This window comes from Cuculus canorus, chromosome 3, assembly GCF_017976375.1.
Source record: "Cuculus canorus isolate bCucCan1 chromosome 3, bCucCan1.pri, whole genome shotgun sequence".
Lineage (NCBI taxonomy): Eukaryota > Metazoa > Chordata > Aves > Cuculiformes > Cuculidae > Cuculus > Cuculus canorus.
The window spans coordinates 106,138,931-106,156,809 of record NC_071403.1 but is presented as its reverse complement, the minus strand read 5'-3'; the positions used below and the strand labels follow the sequence as shown (position 1 = coordinate 106,156,809).

General features: G+C 41.7%; 1 protein-coding gene across 1 annotated transcript in view; it reads right to left on the bottom strand.

The window, feature by feature from the left end:
* PRKD3 (protein kinase D3) overlaps positions 1-16,494 on the bottom strand; it is a 45,492-nt gene extending 28,998 nt beyond the window's left edge. The window contains exons 1-3 of the mRNA XM_054063257.1: positions 16,371-16,494; positions 12,784-13,817; positions 1,058-1,196 (exon numbers count right to left, since the gene is read on the bottom strand). Coding sequence (XP_053919232.1) covers positions 1,058-1,196; positions 12,784-13,074 — 430 coding nt within the window. The 5' untranslated portion in view covers positions 13,075-13,817; positions 16,371-16,494. The remainder of the gene's footprint in view (positions 1-1,057; positions 1,197-12,783; positions 13,818-16,370) is intronic.
* Between the last annotated feature and the right edge of the window lie 1,385 nt (positions 16,495-17,879).

Below are 17,879 nucleotides of genomic sequence, written 5' to 3'. Positions count from 1 at the left end.
GACATCAGCATTTTACTGTACGTCATTTAAATATCCATTTGGAAGATTACATAGTTTTCAGTAAGCATTTTTATTGAGGAAAAAGATCCGCTGGATTGTGTAGGCTAATGGCCACAACTAATCAAAAGTATGAGTCACAATGTTGAAAACCTCACTAAGCTGAGAAGGCAAATACAAGCTTTGCTAAAATCAACTTAACAGTTAAATATATGAAAGAGCAACTTCCTTTTCAAGCTGATTTGTAACCTACAAATTTTCAAACACAGGACAGTTCCACAGGTTAGAATTTTATCTTTCACAAAACTTTTTCAGTAAAAGCTTGTTACATTGAACTCTGTGCGTATCAAAATGGAACTGCATATAGTTTCCATGGGAAACTGGAAACTTTACTAGTAGTGTTCTTTTTCTTTAACAAGCACAGGTATATTTAAATCACTTTTGTCGTATTTTCTTGGAATGTAAATTTAAAAAAAGTGTTATTTTACACAACACTACTTTGACTTGATAAATGCTATTCTTTGATCAAATATATACTAACACTTCATATTGAGATTCTCATGTCCCAGTTTTAAAAATCTACTGAAAGAGATTTACATGTCTTCAAAGTGCCTCTGTTTGTGTTGGTCTGTCTGTTTATAAGGTAACTGTCAGAGATGGTCAAGAAGAGGCACACACAACAAATTTTCCAAATATGCCATTCACCAGAAGCAATAAAAAAGTCAAACCAAGATGATCAACTACTGAACACCTTAGAGATGCCTAGAACAGTAGGCCTTGAAATGCAGCTAAGGAACTCAGCCTTATGACTCTGGAAATCACACATTATTGATCCAATTCACAAATAAGAGTCCACCTTTTATTTATAGTTTAACTACAGGTGGCTGGTTGAATTGGTACCAGTACCATTTGGATTTTTTGGAAACCTCTACCGCCGAACAGGGACACAGTATGAGACTTAAGTCAACGAGCGCCAGGTAAGCATGATAACAATGTTCCATAAAGTCCTACCTTCTTCTAATCTACTGAATCACTGTTCTACTGTTACAACAATACCTACCAGAGAGCACAACCTCAATAAGATCTCCCTCATGTATCTCTTCTGCTGATGTAATTCGTTGCAAAATATTATCTGAGTTCAGGTCATGACGGAAGAGGAGAATTTTGTCATACATGCCAAAGAAACCACACTCTGGGAACTGCAATAAAAAGCAAACTCTAAATTAACACATGATTTTTAATAATCCTATCCCTAAATGTTTTTAAAAACAGCTTCAGAACTTCAGTGATTTAAATGTTCCACAGAAATAAAATTGATCTAATTATCACTGAGGAACTGAAGCACTTTCTGAACTGAAGCATTTTCTGAACTGAAATGTAACTTTAAAAACCCAAAAAAACCCCAACCACCACACTAAAACTAAATATATAAAACCCACCAATACCAATTTCTTCCCTGTTCGCCCTCCTCACCAACAGTGACATTGTTTTTCAAACCTGAAAAGAAAAGATGTTAGGATTTTTGTTTCTTTGGGGTTTTAATCTTTCAGACTTGCATAATCAGTCTAGTATAATGAGAGTCAACGCAGATCTTTCTAACTTGGATACCACCACCTGTAACCCTTATTTCACACACATTCTGGTCAGGCAGGTATTTAGCTCAAGACACTCCAGCGGTACATTTTTCTTTAGGGCCAAGCCAAGAGAGGCTCCATTTCATTGTTCTACAACAGTTTAGATCTGCAGATGCAAGAAAAGGAAACCTCAATTCTTCACAAGGAGAGAAGATAATACTGCAAATCCATACGGAGAGTAGGTACACTAAGTAATAGTTTTTCCATGAGATTTCACTGAAAATAACTCATATTCTGCACTTCCCCCACTCCACAAAATATTGTCACATGTGACCAAAACTTCTTAAAACGAAAAGCTTAAAAGTAAAAAGATAGTTCGCAGACAAAAAGAGCAGGAAAAGACCCTGGAGAAGAATGAGTACTGAAGAAAACAGCTCCTTTGACCTTTTGTTTTATCCAGAATTCAAACTCCAGGTAGGAATGCACACACAGAAGTGCTCCACAGAAGAAAACAGGAAGAATGTGGGAAAAAATATGGAGAAGTACACAAAAAACTTTCACCGAGTTAGGTAACAGATTATAGTTCGGTAATTTAGATCTTGTGCAGTCAATAAGTAACCAGATCTAAACTGCATGAAGCTTCTGGTAGAGTAATTGTCCCTAACTAAAGTAGTCAAAGACTTGCTTCTGTCAAATCAAAGACATAATGAAGGGACCTGTCACGTCCATTGTTTTCACACTCCCTTCCCATTCAGAGAGAAAATAACTTCTTCTTTCTGGTGCCATTTTTTAAAAAAATATTAAATTGGCCTTCTTTGTTTTGGTGTGCACACCCTACAAATTTACACTATACATAATACTGAAGAATCCCCATGCTCTGGAAAGCTTACCATCTCCTTGGACAATCACAAAGAGAGGCGGAATTTGTGCCATTTAACCCATGCAAAAGCAAAAGATGGACCTGACAAAATTATACGGACACTGGTACATATATAATCCACAAAATCAAGAAATGGATTTACTAGGCTGATGTCAAAGTAGCAGGCAGACCCCTCTGCCTCCCCACTCACTCTTAGGTTCCCTACACAAACTTGAAACTCTCTTGTACTCTGTACAGTAGTCAAGACAGTACAGATATGACAGTATCATGGTATTCCCCCAAACCAGATGCTTCTAAACCCTTATACAATAAAATGCTATTGCTTAAAATCCCTTAGGTCACCTGGAATTACCTGTAAGAACTCCTCTCTTATCATACTATAGTTCAGTGTATTCATCCACTGATTCATCTTGATAAATAGCAAATATTTATTAATATTCTTAAAATTACATTTTTCCAATCTCCCAAAGATTATTTGTATTAGGAAAGCAAGTGAAAGGCTTCAGAATTAGCTGTTCTGCCCAAATACGTGTCTCGGTATCGCTACAGGAATGCACAGGACTGGGGTTTATATTCAGTATATGCACAAGTAAGGCACACTAGTAATTCTTCCAACGGAACTGACAGTTCGTCATACCTGAAACAGTGCATAAATGTGCTTTAAGCTCTAACCCAAAATTCCACTGTGCCTCAGTTAATAAGAAAACATGTTACATATACATTTTTTAATAAGTGCTGTCAGGTTTTATTCCTTGATACTATATACACTGTTTAGCCAGGTATCACATCATAATGCTAGTATCAACAAGAATCATGCTACTACATCAATGCTATAATCAATTGTATCCTCAAGATAACTTCTATTCATAGTATATCAACTGCGTTATGCTGCCAAAAATCTTAATTCCAATGGAAGAGAAATAAAATCAACATGAATATGGTGCGTATTTGCCTGCAGATAAACATGCCACTTTTTATTAATGCTGATATTAATTTCAGCTGCCAGGCGAACAACTGATGATTCAGAGAATCTGTGTGAACTATTGCCTCTTTGTATTAAGTTCATGGAACCACCTACAAACCACAGATTTTAAGGAACCTCTAAGGTATTTCACAGGTTTAAGTCTCTTTTTTTTCTCTTTTTTTCATTCTTTGAGACCACAAACTTATGCAGCTGCCAGATCACCCCTACACATAATTCCCCATCCCGGTAACCAAAGGTCACATAATCACATACCAAGAAGTACTTTTTTTACATGCTATGACCATATATATTCTGCATGTGTATTATTTACCCACTCTCATATACAAATCTAAAATTTGTTAAAATGTTTTAAGAGTTCTATATTAATTTGGGTGAGTAAAAAGCATCAGCTCACACAATAAACAAGAGTTACAGATGAATTTTCAAATACCCTTTGCCAGAGCAAGTGTAATCATTAGAAACCTTAGACATTACATTGCTGAGAAAGCAGCATCAACATCAAAGTTTGTAAATAACAGTATAATGCCTATAATAAAGATTTCAAGTAAATTCCAGACAATGGCTATATTAATTTCTATGGAATAAAAGCATTGTTAAAAAAAAAAAAAAATCATCCATTATATATTGTTAAAACTGTTGGCATCAATATTCTCATTTGGTTCTGTGTTAATTGAATTGACCTTTTAAGCTGCCTATAGTGAACACTCCTAATGCTGTAGCGACATGTTTCACTAACCTCTCAAAACAAGAGCTGCAGTTGCTACAAGGTTTTCCTGAATCCACAACAGGCACAGGCAAAGCTGAGAAGAATCTTGCAACAGCTCCCTCACCTATCCTATCCTGCCTGTTAGGTTACCTGTATGTCTCCAGTCCACAAAGGAGCCAAAAGGAACAATGCAGGTTGGGCAGCCCATACGCACCCTGACCAGCTCCTCCCAAGTGCATTACAGGAGACATCAGCCCATCAAAGGCCCGTCTCCATACGCATGAGGAGCTCAGAGGCACAGGGGCAGGTAAGGAACAGAAACTTAGGACTCCAAGGAAAAGATACCTTGTCCAGGCCCTTCCCAGGGCTGTCACAGGAGAGCCTCAGCCCCAGCTTCCAGCCACAAAACCCGTAAAGATATGTCAACACTGAAACACCTTCTAGACTGAGTTGCTGCCCAATGGCATGGGACACATCATAAGACGCCAGGGAATTCGAATTGTAAAAGACTTATTGTGGGACATTTATTGAAAGAACCAAAGGCAAGGAAAGAGGCATTTCAGGAACAAATAACCATGGGGAAAAAATGGAGGGATAAGAAGATTAAAAAAGGTTGGTTGGGCACTGTTAACGGGCTGGTCAGAACAATTGTCTGGCCCTTCCCTGTGCCTGATCAGCACCATCTGTCTTATCTTTTAATTAAATTCCATTTCTAACTATTTTCCTGGTTCATGGGTTCTCATTCTGAGTGCATGTGCTTGTACAGGGGGAGGTTGTGTTCAATTTCGGGCCCCTCCCTACAGCAAAGACTTTTTGTTGCTGGAGCTTGTGGAAAGGAGGGGAAAAAAGCTGGCGAAGGGGCTGAAGCACAAATCTTAAGAGAAGCAGCTTGAGGAAAGTAGGGTTGTTTAGCCTGGAGAAAAGGAGGCCAAAGGGAGACCTTATCACTCTCTACAACTACCTGAAAGGAGGTTGTAGTGAGGTGGGTGTTGGTTTCTTCTCCCAAGTAACAAGTGATAGGACAACAGGTAATGGCCTCAATTTACGTCAGGGGAGGTTTAGACTGGATGTTAGAAAATACTACTTCACTGAAAGAGTTGTGAAGCATTGTAACAGCCTACCCAAGGAAGTGGTTGAGTCCCCATCCCTGGAGGTATTTAAAAGACATGGAGATGTGGTGCTTAGGGACACGGTTTAGTGGCGCGCTCATCAGTGTTAGATTTATGGTTGGACTTGATGATTTTAAAAGCCTTTTCCAACATAAACAATTCTGTGATTCTGTCTGAGTGCCAGAAATGAGCCAGACCACAGGTCAGAGACCCATGTGTCATGATGCCAGTGGCTGCAGAGACCAGGGTGAGTGAAATCAAGAACTTGAATATCCAGGTGTGAGCAACTGGAAAGACCAAGAACCAGTGGATGCTGTGGGGCAGAGAGTGCCTGAGCCCAGTCGCTGAAGACATCCAACTTTGTTGTTGTTGGGTTTTGTCTGGGTTTTTGTGCAGTGTGTGTGTTCCCACTAACAGACTTCCACCCTGAACCACTAGAGAAGGATACAGTATGAGACCATTGGTGCTGTTTGTGTTCATGTGAGTGCTCTATGTGTCTGCCTGTGTCAATCTGTGCGTACACACACATCTTGTACACCTGTATCCAAGTGCCTGTGCTTACTGGGAATACATGGTCAGCCTTGCTACTGGTTAGACCCAGAGCACGGAGCTGCAGCAGCCTTACCTCTGCCAGGAGGCTGTTGGATTTAATCATCCCTAACAACATTTTTCAAGTTTGATGAACAAGTTCCTGCCCCTTCCTTGCACAACTCTACCCCTCACAAGATTCCCCTGTTATAAAAGACCCTAACACAAATATGCCTCTGACCGGTCCTTTCCACATGCTTCAGCTTAGTTACTCTCCTCTGCCCCCACTAAAGTCCTGTGCGCCCAAGCAATGGAAGCGCTGGCTGGCTGCCCTCTGCATGGCCGGCTCTGATGAGCTGCAGGTGGCCCGTCAGAGCCTGTGTCTGAGGCACTTGGCCAGGCTTCAACGTGGGGAGCTGTGCAAGCAGCTTGGCTCCTTACAGACCTGAGGCGCCCTGCTCTCTCTTCCGCTCCCCAGTACATTTGGGAATACAGCATTCCTTGCTAGCACCTTAGCCAGAAGGCTGTGTGCAGACTGCTGGCCAAGAATAACCTCATCGATTAACGAGGATTTTATTTCAAGTGGTACCTTTTAACAGAATATCTACACAAAGCTCAAACTATGTTCAAGTTGTACACTACCAAATTTTTCTCTCTCTTACTGCAGCAAAGTATAGCTTTTATAGCTTTCCGTACACTCAGCGACACGATGCTGCTAAGGAAGAGCACTATCCAGTTCCTTTGAAGTGTTAAGGGTTCATAATGTAAACCTGAAAACAAAACTCAAAGCAGAATTTTTTAAAGCCTGTTTTATCGTACAGGATTACACAGCTATTACTTCCCCATGTAAAAGGCCGAAGTATCTGCACAGCGACACAGAACACATAAACTGCTAATCCCAGTATTACTATGTTTCATAAAAGTAAAAAGGAGATTGTTCCCAGTGTTAACAGTTCCAAAAGAGCATCTAACTACAGGAAATCACTTGCGGGAAGTCTACGTATGCAACAGACTGTGCCAAAATTAATCTCTGGTACACCAATACCATCAACTTTCATAAGAATGTATGCAGCCCTTTGTACTTGGGTGGTACTAGCACAAGTAACATTATTAGTGCATTACTGCAGTTACACTGAGAAAAACAATTGGTTGTTATCTAGAATGCTTATACTGTAAGTATTACAGTACACCTAGTTTTAACTGACAGTGCATTACACTATTCTTCTAACACAGAAGTGCTCAATATATAGGGGCCAGTACTGCTGGATGGAAACCCAACCCAGGCTTCTTTCTAACTTGGCAGTAACTGACAAATCCCTCTACTTCAAGCTCCAGGACTTACTTTACAAAATTCTGGACCAGTCGCCAAAAATTCACACTAGGGAGAAGTGTAGGCGGATATTGTTTCAAGGTCCAGTATCTCATGACCCATCATAACTCAAAACAAATGCTTCAAACCACTGAAAGTTAATTCCAAAGCCTAACAGTGCAAAACACCCACTACCTTGGAAAGTCTCTTCGTTCACTGAAAACACTCCAAACTATTATCCTGCATCCCTACCCAGCTATTCACTCCCACTCTTTAGAATCATGTGCCAAATTGCATTATCACACAGACAACTAGCTTCAAACACGTTGCATGAGATCTTCCCCTCACCAGATGCCTCAGTACAGACATACTTGGACTACTGCTTGGCTAGGTTTTCCAGCACACAAGCCTATTACCATTCTGGAAATACTAATCTGCCCCACATCCACCAACTCTGTGCCCAAAGTACCCCCCAGGACCCATCTTCTCATAGACACTTTTGCTTCTCATCCCTCCACTCTATTACTCCACCGCCTTGTCTATAACAGCTTAAAGACAGCAGTTGATAAGTCAAGAGGCAGACCAACAGGGAAAAGAAAAGAGAAAAAAGAAAAAAAAAAAAAAGACTTGAATACAGCTGACAAATACAAAACATGATTTGCATTAATTTTAAAGCAATTCAAAAATGAGCACCATGAACTACTGCAAGTCTAACCTGGAGGAAAAGCCTAGAGGGATGGCTGCACTACTGCCACCTATTCATTACACCAAATTCAGCAGTTACTGCAGAGTTGTAGAGACGCATTTGTAACGTGGATGGGTCGCAATAAGATCTCTGTAATATGATTCTTTTACTTCTCAATATTTCATTAGCAGAACATCTGTTAACACTTGAGAAATCACAGTAAGCTTCAAGTTGTCACCTCTCCCACAATTTGCTTAGATAGTTCCCCATTACCAAGACAGGTCCAAACTTTTGGAAGACAGCTCATATACATTCCACATGTTTTGGCCTTTTCACAACATAACAATTTGAAGTATTTTAAAATAAACACTCTTCCCCCTCTTCAGCAGCCCTCACCAAAGAGCTAGCTACCCAAACTGCTCTAATTCAGTCCCAATAACACTCAGGTTCTTAGGTACATGAATAATACAGGTGCACAGTTAATTGTCACTTGGTTAGAAATTCCTACAGATACTTGCGTGCTCTTCATGTCAGGCTTTTTTCCCCCTCAGATCATCAAAGCAAAATGTCTGCACGCATCTCATCCTTCCCACCCCAAGTCTACTTCATCTTCAAAGGAAGCTAGCTAGTTTCCCAGACAACCCAAAGATTTCAGTCACGTTCCAGTTAGCAAAAAATCAACACCTTCCACAGTCTTGAAGAAATAAATACAAGTGTGTACATGTTACCTACTCGCACAAGTGGCTATTGACACATTAAGGCCTGAATTAAAGCAAGTCAAAATGAGCAGGAAACAATCAGGGAACTAAAGCTAGTAAGAAAGCATAAGTACAGTTGCAAAAGGAAGCAACACTTAAGGTAAACAATGACACCCTATTGACTCTGCCTGTAGAGAGAGAAAGATGACCAAAAAAAAAACAAACACGGAAAAAACAGCCAAAAAAAAAAAAAGATGAAATAACAAGGAAGCATGAAGAACGCCAGTAATCAAGTAGAAATGTGATTATACATAACCATGAATTTGCTGTTGAGACACAAGGAAGTACACATGCAGCTGAAAGACAGTTATGTTAGGAAGAAAAAGAAGACAACAAAAATACTATTGCTAGCAAAAGCAAAGACAGCAAATACAAGAGTTACAGGAACCAAGACGAAAGCAAGAGGTGCCAGATAAGGGCTTCAAGCCTACACACAAGCAAGACAATTTTGAAACTACTTTGAAGAAAGAAATGAAAAAACAATGTGCTACATATGGAAGAGTTCAGCAATAGCAGAATTGTAAATATTGTTGGTGAAGAAGAGTTAAGAGCAAACCTGGAACAGGCAGGCTACAGAGGAAAAAGTTACTTTTGCAGGAAAACAAAATAAGGAACAAGGTAGACAAAAAATACTAGGCTGGATCAAGTTTGATAAGGAAAAGATAAATAGACAGGAAACAAGTGCAGCAAACATGAATGAAACACTAGAAAAATAAAAGGGCAGAGAAAGAAGAAGAGAGCTAGAAAATAAGTCCGGCTTGGCTTTTATTTTCTTCTTTAAATTTAAGGCATATTGAGAGCACCACGTTAAGAAAATACATAAGACAAATCCAAGAGAGGTTTACTAATCAGTAAGACATAAGAAATACACCTTTGACTTTGCAGAGTGGTGACCTTTGGGGCAGGTTCAGCAAAACAAAAAAACTAGTTCAGAAGACTAAGAAACAGATTGTAAAGCTAAACAGCGTAATGGTACTCAAGTCATAGAGAAGGCAGCAGTTAGAAAGGATCACAAGAATTTCAGGCAAACATCCTAAGATAGGAGGGCAGTCAGCCTATTTCACAGCAAAATGTAGCAGAGCTGTTGGAGGAAAAGTATGCAAAGGAGAATGCCGACTATGACTGAAAATTAAAACTATGAAGGATGGGTTTGTAGATGAAAAAGGTAAATAAGGGAAGTTACAGAACCATGAAAATAAAGATCCCTAAGTTTAAGAAAAAAGTTAACGATAAATCTTGCAGGTACAAGTAATGCAGGTAATAAGCACAGAACAATCAAATTCTTACTCGTGTATAGCTATCAGTTTAACTAGAACAAAATAAATTAGCTAGAACAAAGCATTTACAGCATGCCGTCCTAAACAATTCTGTTTGTAGGCAGTGGAGCATCACTGTATGTAAGTTACTAGCTTTGAGCTAGTAAGCACTATGTTCTACTCATGTCCTCTCATGTCAGGGATGAAGAAACGTTACTTAACACAAAACAGGATTAAGACCTTCCCTCTAATAACTGATCATTGTTCGAGGACACACATTATCCATCTGCAACCTATGCTACACATTTTTCTGCTTCTAAACACTCTACTCCAGCAGTCATATCTGTCCATGCTTTGGTTCCTCTTCAGACTCTCCCCTGAAAGCTGTATTCTGGTACTTTAATATACAGCAATCTAGATACGGAAGGAACAGAGAAGACAGGTTGAGACTATTATCAAGATTTTTTTGAAGCACTTACAAAGTCTCAACTTCATTTTTATCTAATGACTTCTATTAAGCATTCTGATATACAGTATCCCTAACATGGTGCTCCCTGAATTTAACTTACACTTGATACAAGTTTTTGCTCTTCTCCTGATATTTGAAACATTTTTAAGAGCTAAGAGACACATCAAATATTTGCATCACTCATCGTGCTCTTCTTGTGGACATATGCCTCTTTAGTTTCAGTTCTGCAGATGCTACTTTTAATTAGTTCTGTAAAACCTGAATAAGCTGCACCGAACAGCAGTGTCTGAAGCAGGAAGCTGACCCTCAACAACACAGCAAGAGGGGCAATACAGAAAGCACTATGGTAAACACAATACTTGTTTCCTAACTAAACCACTCTCCAACACAGGCTTTTTCAGGATTGTTTTCCCCTAGTTGATTAATTCTCTGAAAGAAATAAAGGTCATGTATAACGTTATTTTTCTGAAAACTCGTAAGGATACTATAATTACTTTTATAAAGGTTAAAATTCAGCCTCCTCAGAGATCTGCTGCAAGTCCTAATCAACATTTTTGATACTGCAATTGTGGCCTCAGAGTTAGGCAGGTACCTCAAGCTCCCAGCCTAGTGGAAGGACACCTGAAACTTCTTTGTTCCAGATATGTTCACAAAAAGAAGTCTAAAATGTGATTTAAAAGCACTATTACAAATAAGCATGGAAACTTCCATTTAATTCTAGTAAAGATAAGAATCAAAAAAGAAGAAAAGCTATAAATGATTCCAAGTAAAAAAAACATATTTCTCCTTTTTCGTTAAAGAAGTGCAACAGTAAATAGATACTGCTAACTACAGAACTATCACAGAACTATCACTTCGGTACCTTGAAAGTGAGAGCTAGGCACTGGTCAAGAAAACACAGCTTAAGCAGGTTGTGGAATACCAGAGGAAAGGGAAGCTTTAACACTGTTGAATCTTAACAGCATACCCAGTAGCTTCAAAGCTTTCAATTGGAAAAAACAGGCAGCCGTATTCATGACACCACACAGTTCACAATTTTTACACAAATACAAAATTATCTGTATATTAATACTAGGATATTAAATATGCTTGCAACAGCCACTAGACCTAGGAGAAAAAAAGTCAAGGCAGGATGTACTGCTGTCAAATAGAGGGTGAAGATATTGCCACTCGTGCACTGACTGCAAAACTACTTATGAAAGATGAATCCACCACGCATATGGTTGTTTCCTGCTTGCAAACAGTTCAGTTCGCTGCTTGCAAACATGCTCTCACTAAGCAGTCATCTACTGGTAGAACTAGCTGCAGGAGAGCATAAACTGAATCGCAGACAGACAGAAAGAGGAAAAGTGATCATGAAATCAGTTTTGCAGTAGATTAGGCTCAGCATAAAAGAAGTTTTTTGAGCTATAACAAGAACTTGAGCTAAACTTTTAGCTGAGCCTGCCAAGAGACAGAAATGAAAAAGAAAAGAGTGAATGTATTTGTTTTCATCTTTCTTCAAGACAGAAGACAGGAAATATGCAGATGCAAAGAGGAGTTGATACAGAAAGAAAACGCGGCCCCTAAAATGGCTGCGAAAAAGTGCACCTAACATGTATTATACAAAAAAATAAGACGTTGACCCAAATAACTTGCCTCTTCAGAAAGGAACTACTATGCTGAACTACATTTTGCTAGCCCATAAAGTTATTATGAAATCACCTGTCTTGCCAACTAGTTTATAAAAATATGGATGATGCAGTAAGCTATGAGATGGCAGAAAACAAGATACACAAACACATGCAAATGAGAGTTCTTATAATGTTTATGTTCTTTCAAGCAAAGAAAACCTAAATGGAGTTAAAAGTTGGATGCCAAAACTACAAGATCAATGTTATTTCCTTCCTAGAGAGTGAGAACTTGCAACAGCTTAACCAAGGCACATATGAAAAGTATGCCAAGATTTTTTTATTTCTTGGTCAACCCACTCTTAATAGAAATTATGCTGATAATAGTCCGCTTGTAACAGAGGACATTTACTCCTTAACCAAAAAAACAATACTAGCTGTTTGGTGGGGGTTTTAATTATTAACAGAAAACAAAAAGTAAAGCTAGTATCACGCAAGTCTGCAGGCCTGTAGTGCATTCCTGTACCCACAATTGGGCCTTTCATCACGGCTGGCAATACGATTCCCAGAATATCCCTTAACAGTAGTAAGCATAAACTACTAAAAGCCTAAGATATCAGTGATAACCACTGAAAGGAAAAAACACACTCTGCATACTGTGAAAACTAATTCTTGCAGGAAAGTTACAACTGTATCTTATTTTACCAGATTTCACAAGAAATAAAGTAGTAACAGGAGCCTTTACTCCTTTTAAATGAAAAGATTCCATCGTGGGAGTTAGCAAAACTTGGTTGTGCATAAATGCAAATATCTAACGTGGATCTTTGTGGCATATTTCAGTCACACTTTGTTATTACTAGTAGCCTGTTACAAAACAACAGATGTCATCAGCATGAAGTGGTAGTTTTATATCATACCTTCTGGTAAACTATAGAGCACACGAGGTCTTTAACAGCAGAGAGTGACAGGTCCTGAGCTTCAATTGTGACAGTTTCTCGAGTGAGACCGATCTGCAGGAGGAAGGAGACCCCATGCATAGAGCCCCGGGAGTTGGTGAGGCTCTGGGTACTGAAACTGCCATTGGAGAGTCGACTGGAGAGCCCCGACTGGGGACTTGAAGACAAAGTTGGGGTTTGCGGTGCAGCAGCATGACACGTAGGTGGGGAAAACTTCTGTAAGGATGGGGGAGAAGAGTCGTTTGCTGACATCTGACTTGCTTTACTCTGTAGAGATCCCCCTAGTAGTCAAATTCTAAGAAAAATACGTTGTCAGTTCTTGTTTTGAAATGAAAACAAGGATCATGTAACTTTCCCTTTCTTAGCTCAGTAAAACACCCCTGCCCAATGAAACTTAATTTTCCCTTTCATTCTGTGCAAGCCAAAAGTAAAATAACTTCAGCTGTAAGTCACTTTAAATTAAAGGTTCTTTTTCCACAGCTACAATCAGCTGATCAAAAGCAGATTGCTTGTCCTTTAGCACCACGTCCGGACAACAGAGGCTTACATAAAGGCCTCACAGAAATACATCAGCTCTGCTTTTTTATACTTGTCCTTCATTTTTATATATTAAAAAATATTAGAAGCTGGACACACAGATGTTAATAAATGCTGGTAACTCATTAAAGTATCCTCATTCACCTAATTCCACAGATCACATCTTAAATGCAGGCTCATCTTCATGTACACAGCCTTTTAGACTGGAAAAAAAAGGGTATCCTTCAATAACAACAGAAGTCCATGTATGTGATGAATCTATTCCTCCTTCAGAAAGTCTTCTCTGAATTCACAGGACACAATTAACCTGGAGATCAGTGAAGGTATCCAATTCCATTTTGATAAAATATTTTAGCTCATGAAATGCAGGAGCAGAACATCTGAAGATGCAATCACATCAAATGTAATCTCTAGCTTCACCCAGATAATCTCCAGCATTTTGCAACGTCGCACTCTGCCTGTAGGGGAAAAGGATAAAGTTTTTATTGCATGTGAAATGTGTGCCATTGCTATGCAATTTTATTAACCCCTCTGCTTTGAAGCAGCAGGATCACCAATTCCTTGTACGCAAATATGTTATGCCGTTAACATTTTGTACTTATAATTTGAACTTAACTGTTTTCCCTGCTGTATGATATACAGGACAAATCACACATAACAGTGCCCAGTATGTTACCTCTGAATTAAAGCTCTTAACAGCAGAAAAACGGAGCAGACCACAGCTCTGCTCAGTAGGTGTGTGCTGAGAAGCCAGTAGGTAGGGAAGGAAATTCATTAAATGCATTGAAATGTCAAAAAAAAAATGTCAAAACTCAAAAAACCTCTATGTAGCATGTACTCAAGATACCATTTTGATACTTTTATTCAAGACAACTGAAGAACATCTTGCACAAACTCTAACTGCAGGAAGATGCACATAACATATAATTGAGTAGTGGTTCCTTTGGAAAAAAAGAAAAATCATTTAATGCTCACGTCTGATTAAAAAAAAAGTCTGCTACAACCTATTAAAACAAATCATTTAATGAGCACGGGCTCAAAATACTTTTTATAAGACGCTGTGTTACCTGATGGAATATTTCAAGCATTTCACAAGCAACTGAAATGCTCAAAAAGAATCACTTTCAGATGCAAGTTCTGTGACAGAAAAGAAGTCATTCAAGTACATACACACCACCTATCACTAACAGTTTTTAAAGGAGCATGGATTCATACTAGACAGCAAAATCAATAAGCTCAGTCCAGTTAATACACACTCCTGGTATTTACCAGTGTAATAACTCAAAATCCCGCAGCCATTGCATTTTAAAAGGCACATAAGGAAAGAAAGGTACGTGACTTGCAGTACTGGAAGGAAAACAAGCTCTTGGCTCCATGATAAAAATTCTTAACAGGGGCTCCAGAAGAGAGAACAAATTGATACCTTCTGGATTTTCAGCACAGGTATCTACAAACTGCTGCCTTAAATACTCAAGAGTTGCTGGCTGTTTACCAAAAACACCTGAAAAGACAGCTTGTCTTAAAGAACATGGTAAACATGACGCAGACAAAGGCCACACAAAGGAAGAATAAGGGCAGCAACGGTAACATTTAAGAACCTTTCTCAATAAAGCAGATTTCACAGTGCCTTCAACTTTGCCTGAAAAGGACTTATTTTTGTTTTCCACATATTGCTTTTCCCTCCCTCACTTCTCACAGATACCAGAGACAGCAAATACCAAGCCCTGGGGGTGGATCTGAATTAAAATACTAATGCCCAACCAACATAAAAGAATATGTAAAAGACGTAAGACGCAAAAGAATTAAGTGGTCTACTAATCAAGTTTAATTTAGACAATAAAAACACACTACAAAAGCTCATCTACAGCTGACTAATTAGAACGTTAATTATATTTACCAAAAGCATGATGCATATGCATTTACAAAGCCTTTACATACCAAGTGTATTTGCATAAAAGCCTTTAATGAAATTTATTTCTGCTACTTAGAAGATAAGGATAGCTCTTCCTAAGAAAATAAAACCATAGAAACTTCTCACTTCGTAGTCAGAATCAACCGATTCTGAACACCAAATAAAATAAGGGCAGACTGCAATTTATATTCAAATCTATGATTCTATATTTACATATATATAAAACTCCTACATAGAATCACAGAATGGTTTTGGTTGGAAAGGACCTTAAAAACTATCCAGTTCCAACCCCCCTGCCATGGACAGGGACACCGGGGCAATTCCCACTGGATCAGGCTGCTCAAGGCCCCATCCAACCTGGCCTTGTACACCTCCAGGGATGGGGCAGCCACAGCTTCCCTGGGCAACCTGTGCCAGTGTCTCACCACCCTCAGAGGGAAGAATTTCTTCCCAATGTCCAATCGAAACCTTCCCCCTTCCAATTTAAAGCCATTCCCCCTCATCCTACCATGCCATGCTCTTGTAAAAAGTCCCTCCCCAGCTTTCGTGCAGCCCCTCCATCTCCCTAAGCGGAGGGGTACGGGGGCCACGCCGGGAGACCACCTCCCAGCCTCCTTTCCAGCGTCCCCTCGCCCTGCCCTTCCTTTCGGGGCTGCTCCCAAGCCAAGCAGCTCTCAGGCAGCTCCTCCATCACCTCAATTCGCCCTCCTTTTCCCCCTCACCGTCCCCGTTAGATGACACACGGAATTCGAGCCCCGCTCCCTCCAAGCGGCTTCTCTCCCATCCCATTCCATCCCATCCCGGCGCTCCCAGGTTTTAAACCCCCGCCGGGCGCCCCGAGGCGCCGCTCTCCGCAGATGATGTGGCCCCGGTACCCCGGGACGAGGCGGAGCTGCCGCCCCGACGCCTCTTCCCTCCACCTCCCTCCCCGCCACCCCCCGAAGTGCTTCGCACCCTCCCCGGGGGTGGGGGCGGGGGGGGCGATGTCGCCGCTCCCGCCGGGGCAGGAACTTTCCGAGCGCGCCCCCGCCCTTCCCTGGCGCGCGCACGGCCCCACCACCCCCGCGCGCGCGCGCACGCGTCTATCCCCCCTCCGCACCTGCGGCCTCGCCGGCTGCCCCCGCGGCGGAGCTGCCTCGCGCGCATCTCATCCGCCGCCTCGCTCTTCCAACCCGCTCTCGCTCCCTCTCTTTCCCCCCCCCACTCCTCTCCCTTCCCTCCCCTTTTCCCCAGCCCCGCACACGCCAGCACCGCCCGGGATTGGGCTGGGGGCGCGGGGGATGCCGGGAGATGTAGTCCCGCTACCCGCATCTCACCCCGGGGCGCCGCTAGTCAGTGAACTACAATCCCCGGCGTGCCCCGCGGGGCGCCCAGAGGAGGGCGGGGCCGGGCGGCGCGTGCGCGGCACCGCCCCATAGAGTTTCCGTTAGCTCCCGTGCCCGCGGCGGCCCGTGCCCCGACGCGCTCGTGGAGCGCGATACGCGCTTCCCCCCACCGCCCCCCGGCCCTTTTCGCGCCAAAGCACGTGTTCGCGCGCCGTCGTGCCCCCCACCCGCCCCGCGGGCCTTTCCCCGCCGCAGCACCCGCTTCCCCTTCGCCCCTCCGAGGGCGTGGGCGGCGAGGAGAGGTCCCCGGGGCCTGGGACGCGGCCCTTCATCCCTGCGCAGGAAATACTTGACCGAGTGTGTCACGGCATCGCCTCGGGCTCTGACCTGGCAGCTGTGTCGTGCCTGCTGCTCCCCCAGCGCCTCGTGGCGGTCCCCACCGGCCGGCTCGTAGCCGAGCGCAGAAGTTCTCAGGGCCCTTCGGGACGTGGGTGTCCCCCTCTGCCACTACGCTACAGTGTCCCATCCCCCCCAAGCTCTGATTCACCCAAATCCCATCTTCCTGCTCTGCATCAATGATGCCACTCTTGCATCATCAGCAATCTCTGCACGCAAGATATTCGGCAAACGCGCACTTAGCAGAAGTCCTAAATAAAACGGGTCACAAGGCAAAACTTGAGCTTGTAATCTCCCTCCAGACTGAAAGTTCCCTGTTGAAAGACAACCCGTAATCTTCCTTCTTGAATTTGGATTCAATTTCTGCGTTGGTCTTAAAATAATATCCACAACTGTAAGAAGCTGCTGAAGTTTCAATTATATACCAGACTGAAAAGACTTGGAAAAGAGAAACCGTCAATAGAAACTCAATGGCTTCTCAGCTCAGCGAAGCACAGATGGAGAAGCAGATTAGTGCTTTGTCATTTATAGCGCTGTTTGTAACGTACGTTTCTCATTTCCTTCATCTTACACTCCTGAGGCCTGGCCTAAAACCCGCTGAAGCTGAGAGGAGTCTTTCTGCTTGCTTCACCCTGTTTTGCATCAAACCTTTACACTGCGCAGCTGATACAGAGCGTAACCAGGTCTGTGTTCCGCCTGGAGACACTCTATTTGATAAATAATTACCCTGCAGTTTCTTGTCGAAATCTGGAACCACTTTAAACTAAAAACTGTAGCACTTAATGATTGATTTTGCTTGTAACTGGTTTTGAATGCTAAAAAACACCCTGGGACTTTTTAACGAAGGCTATTCCATGAATAGAGGATGTTCTTGCCAAAGCTCTGTA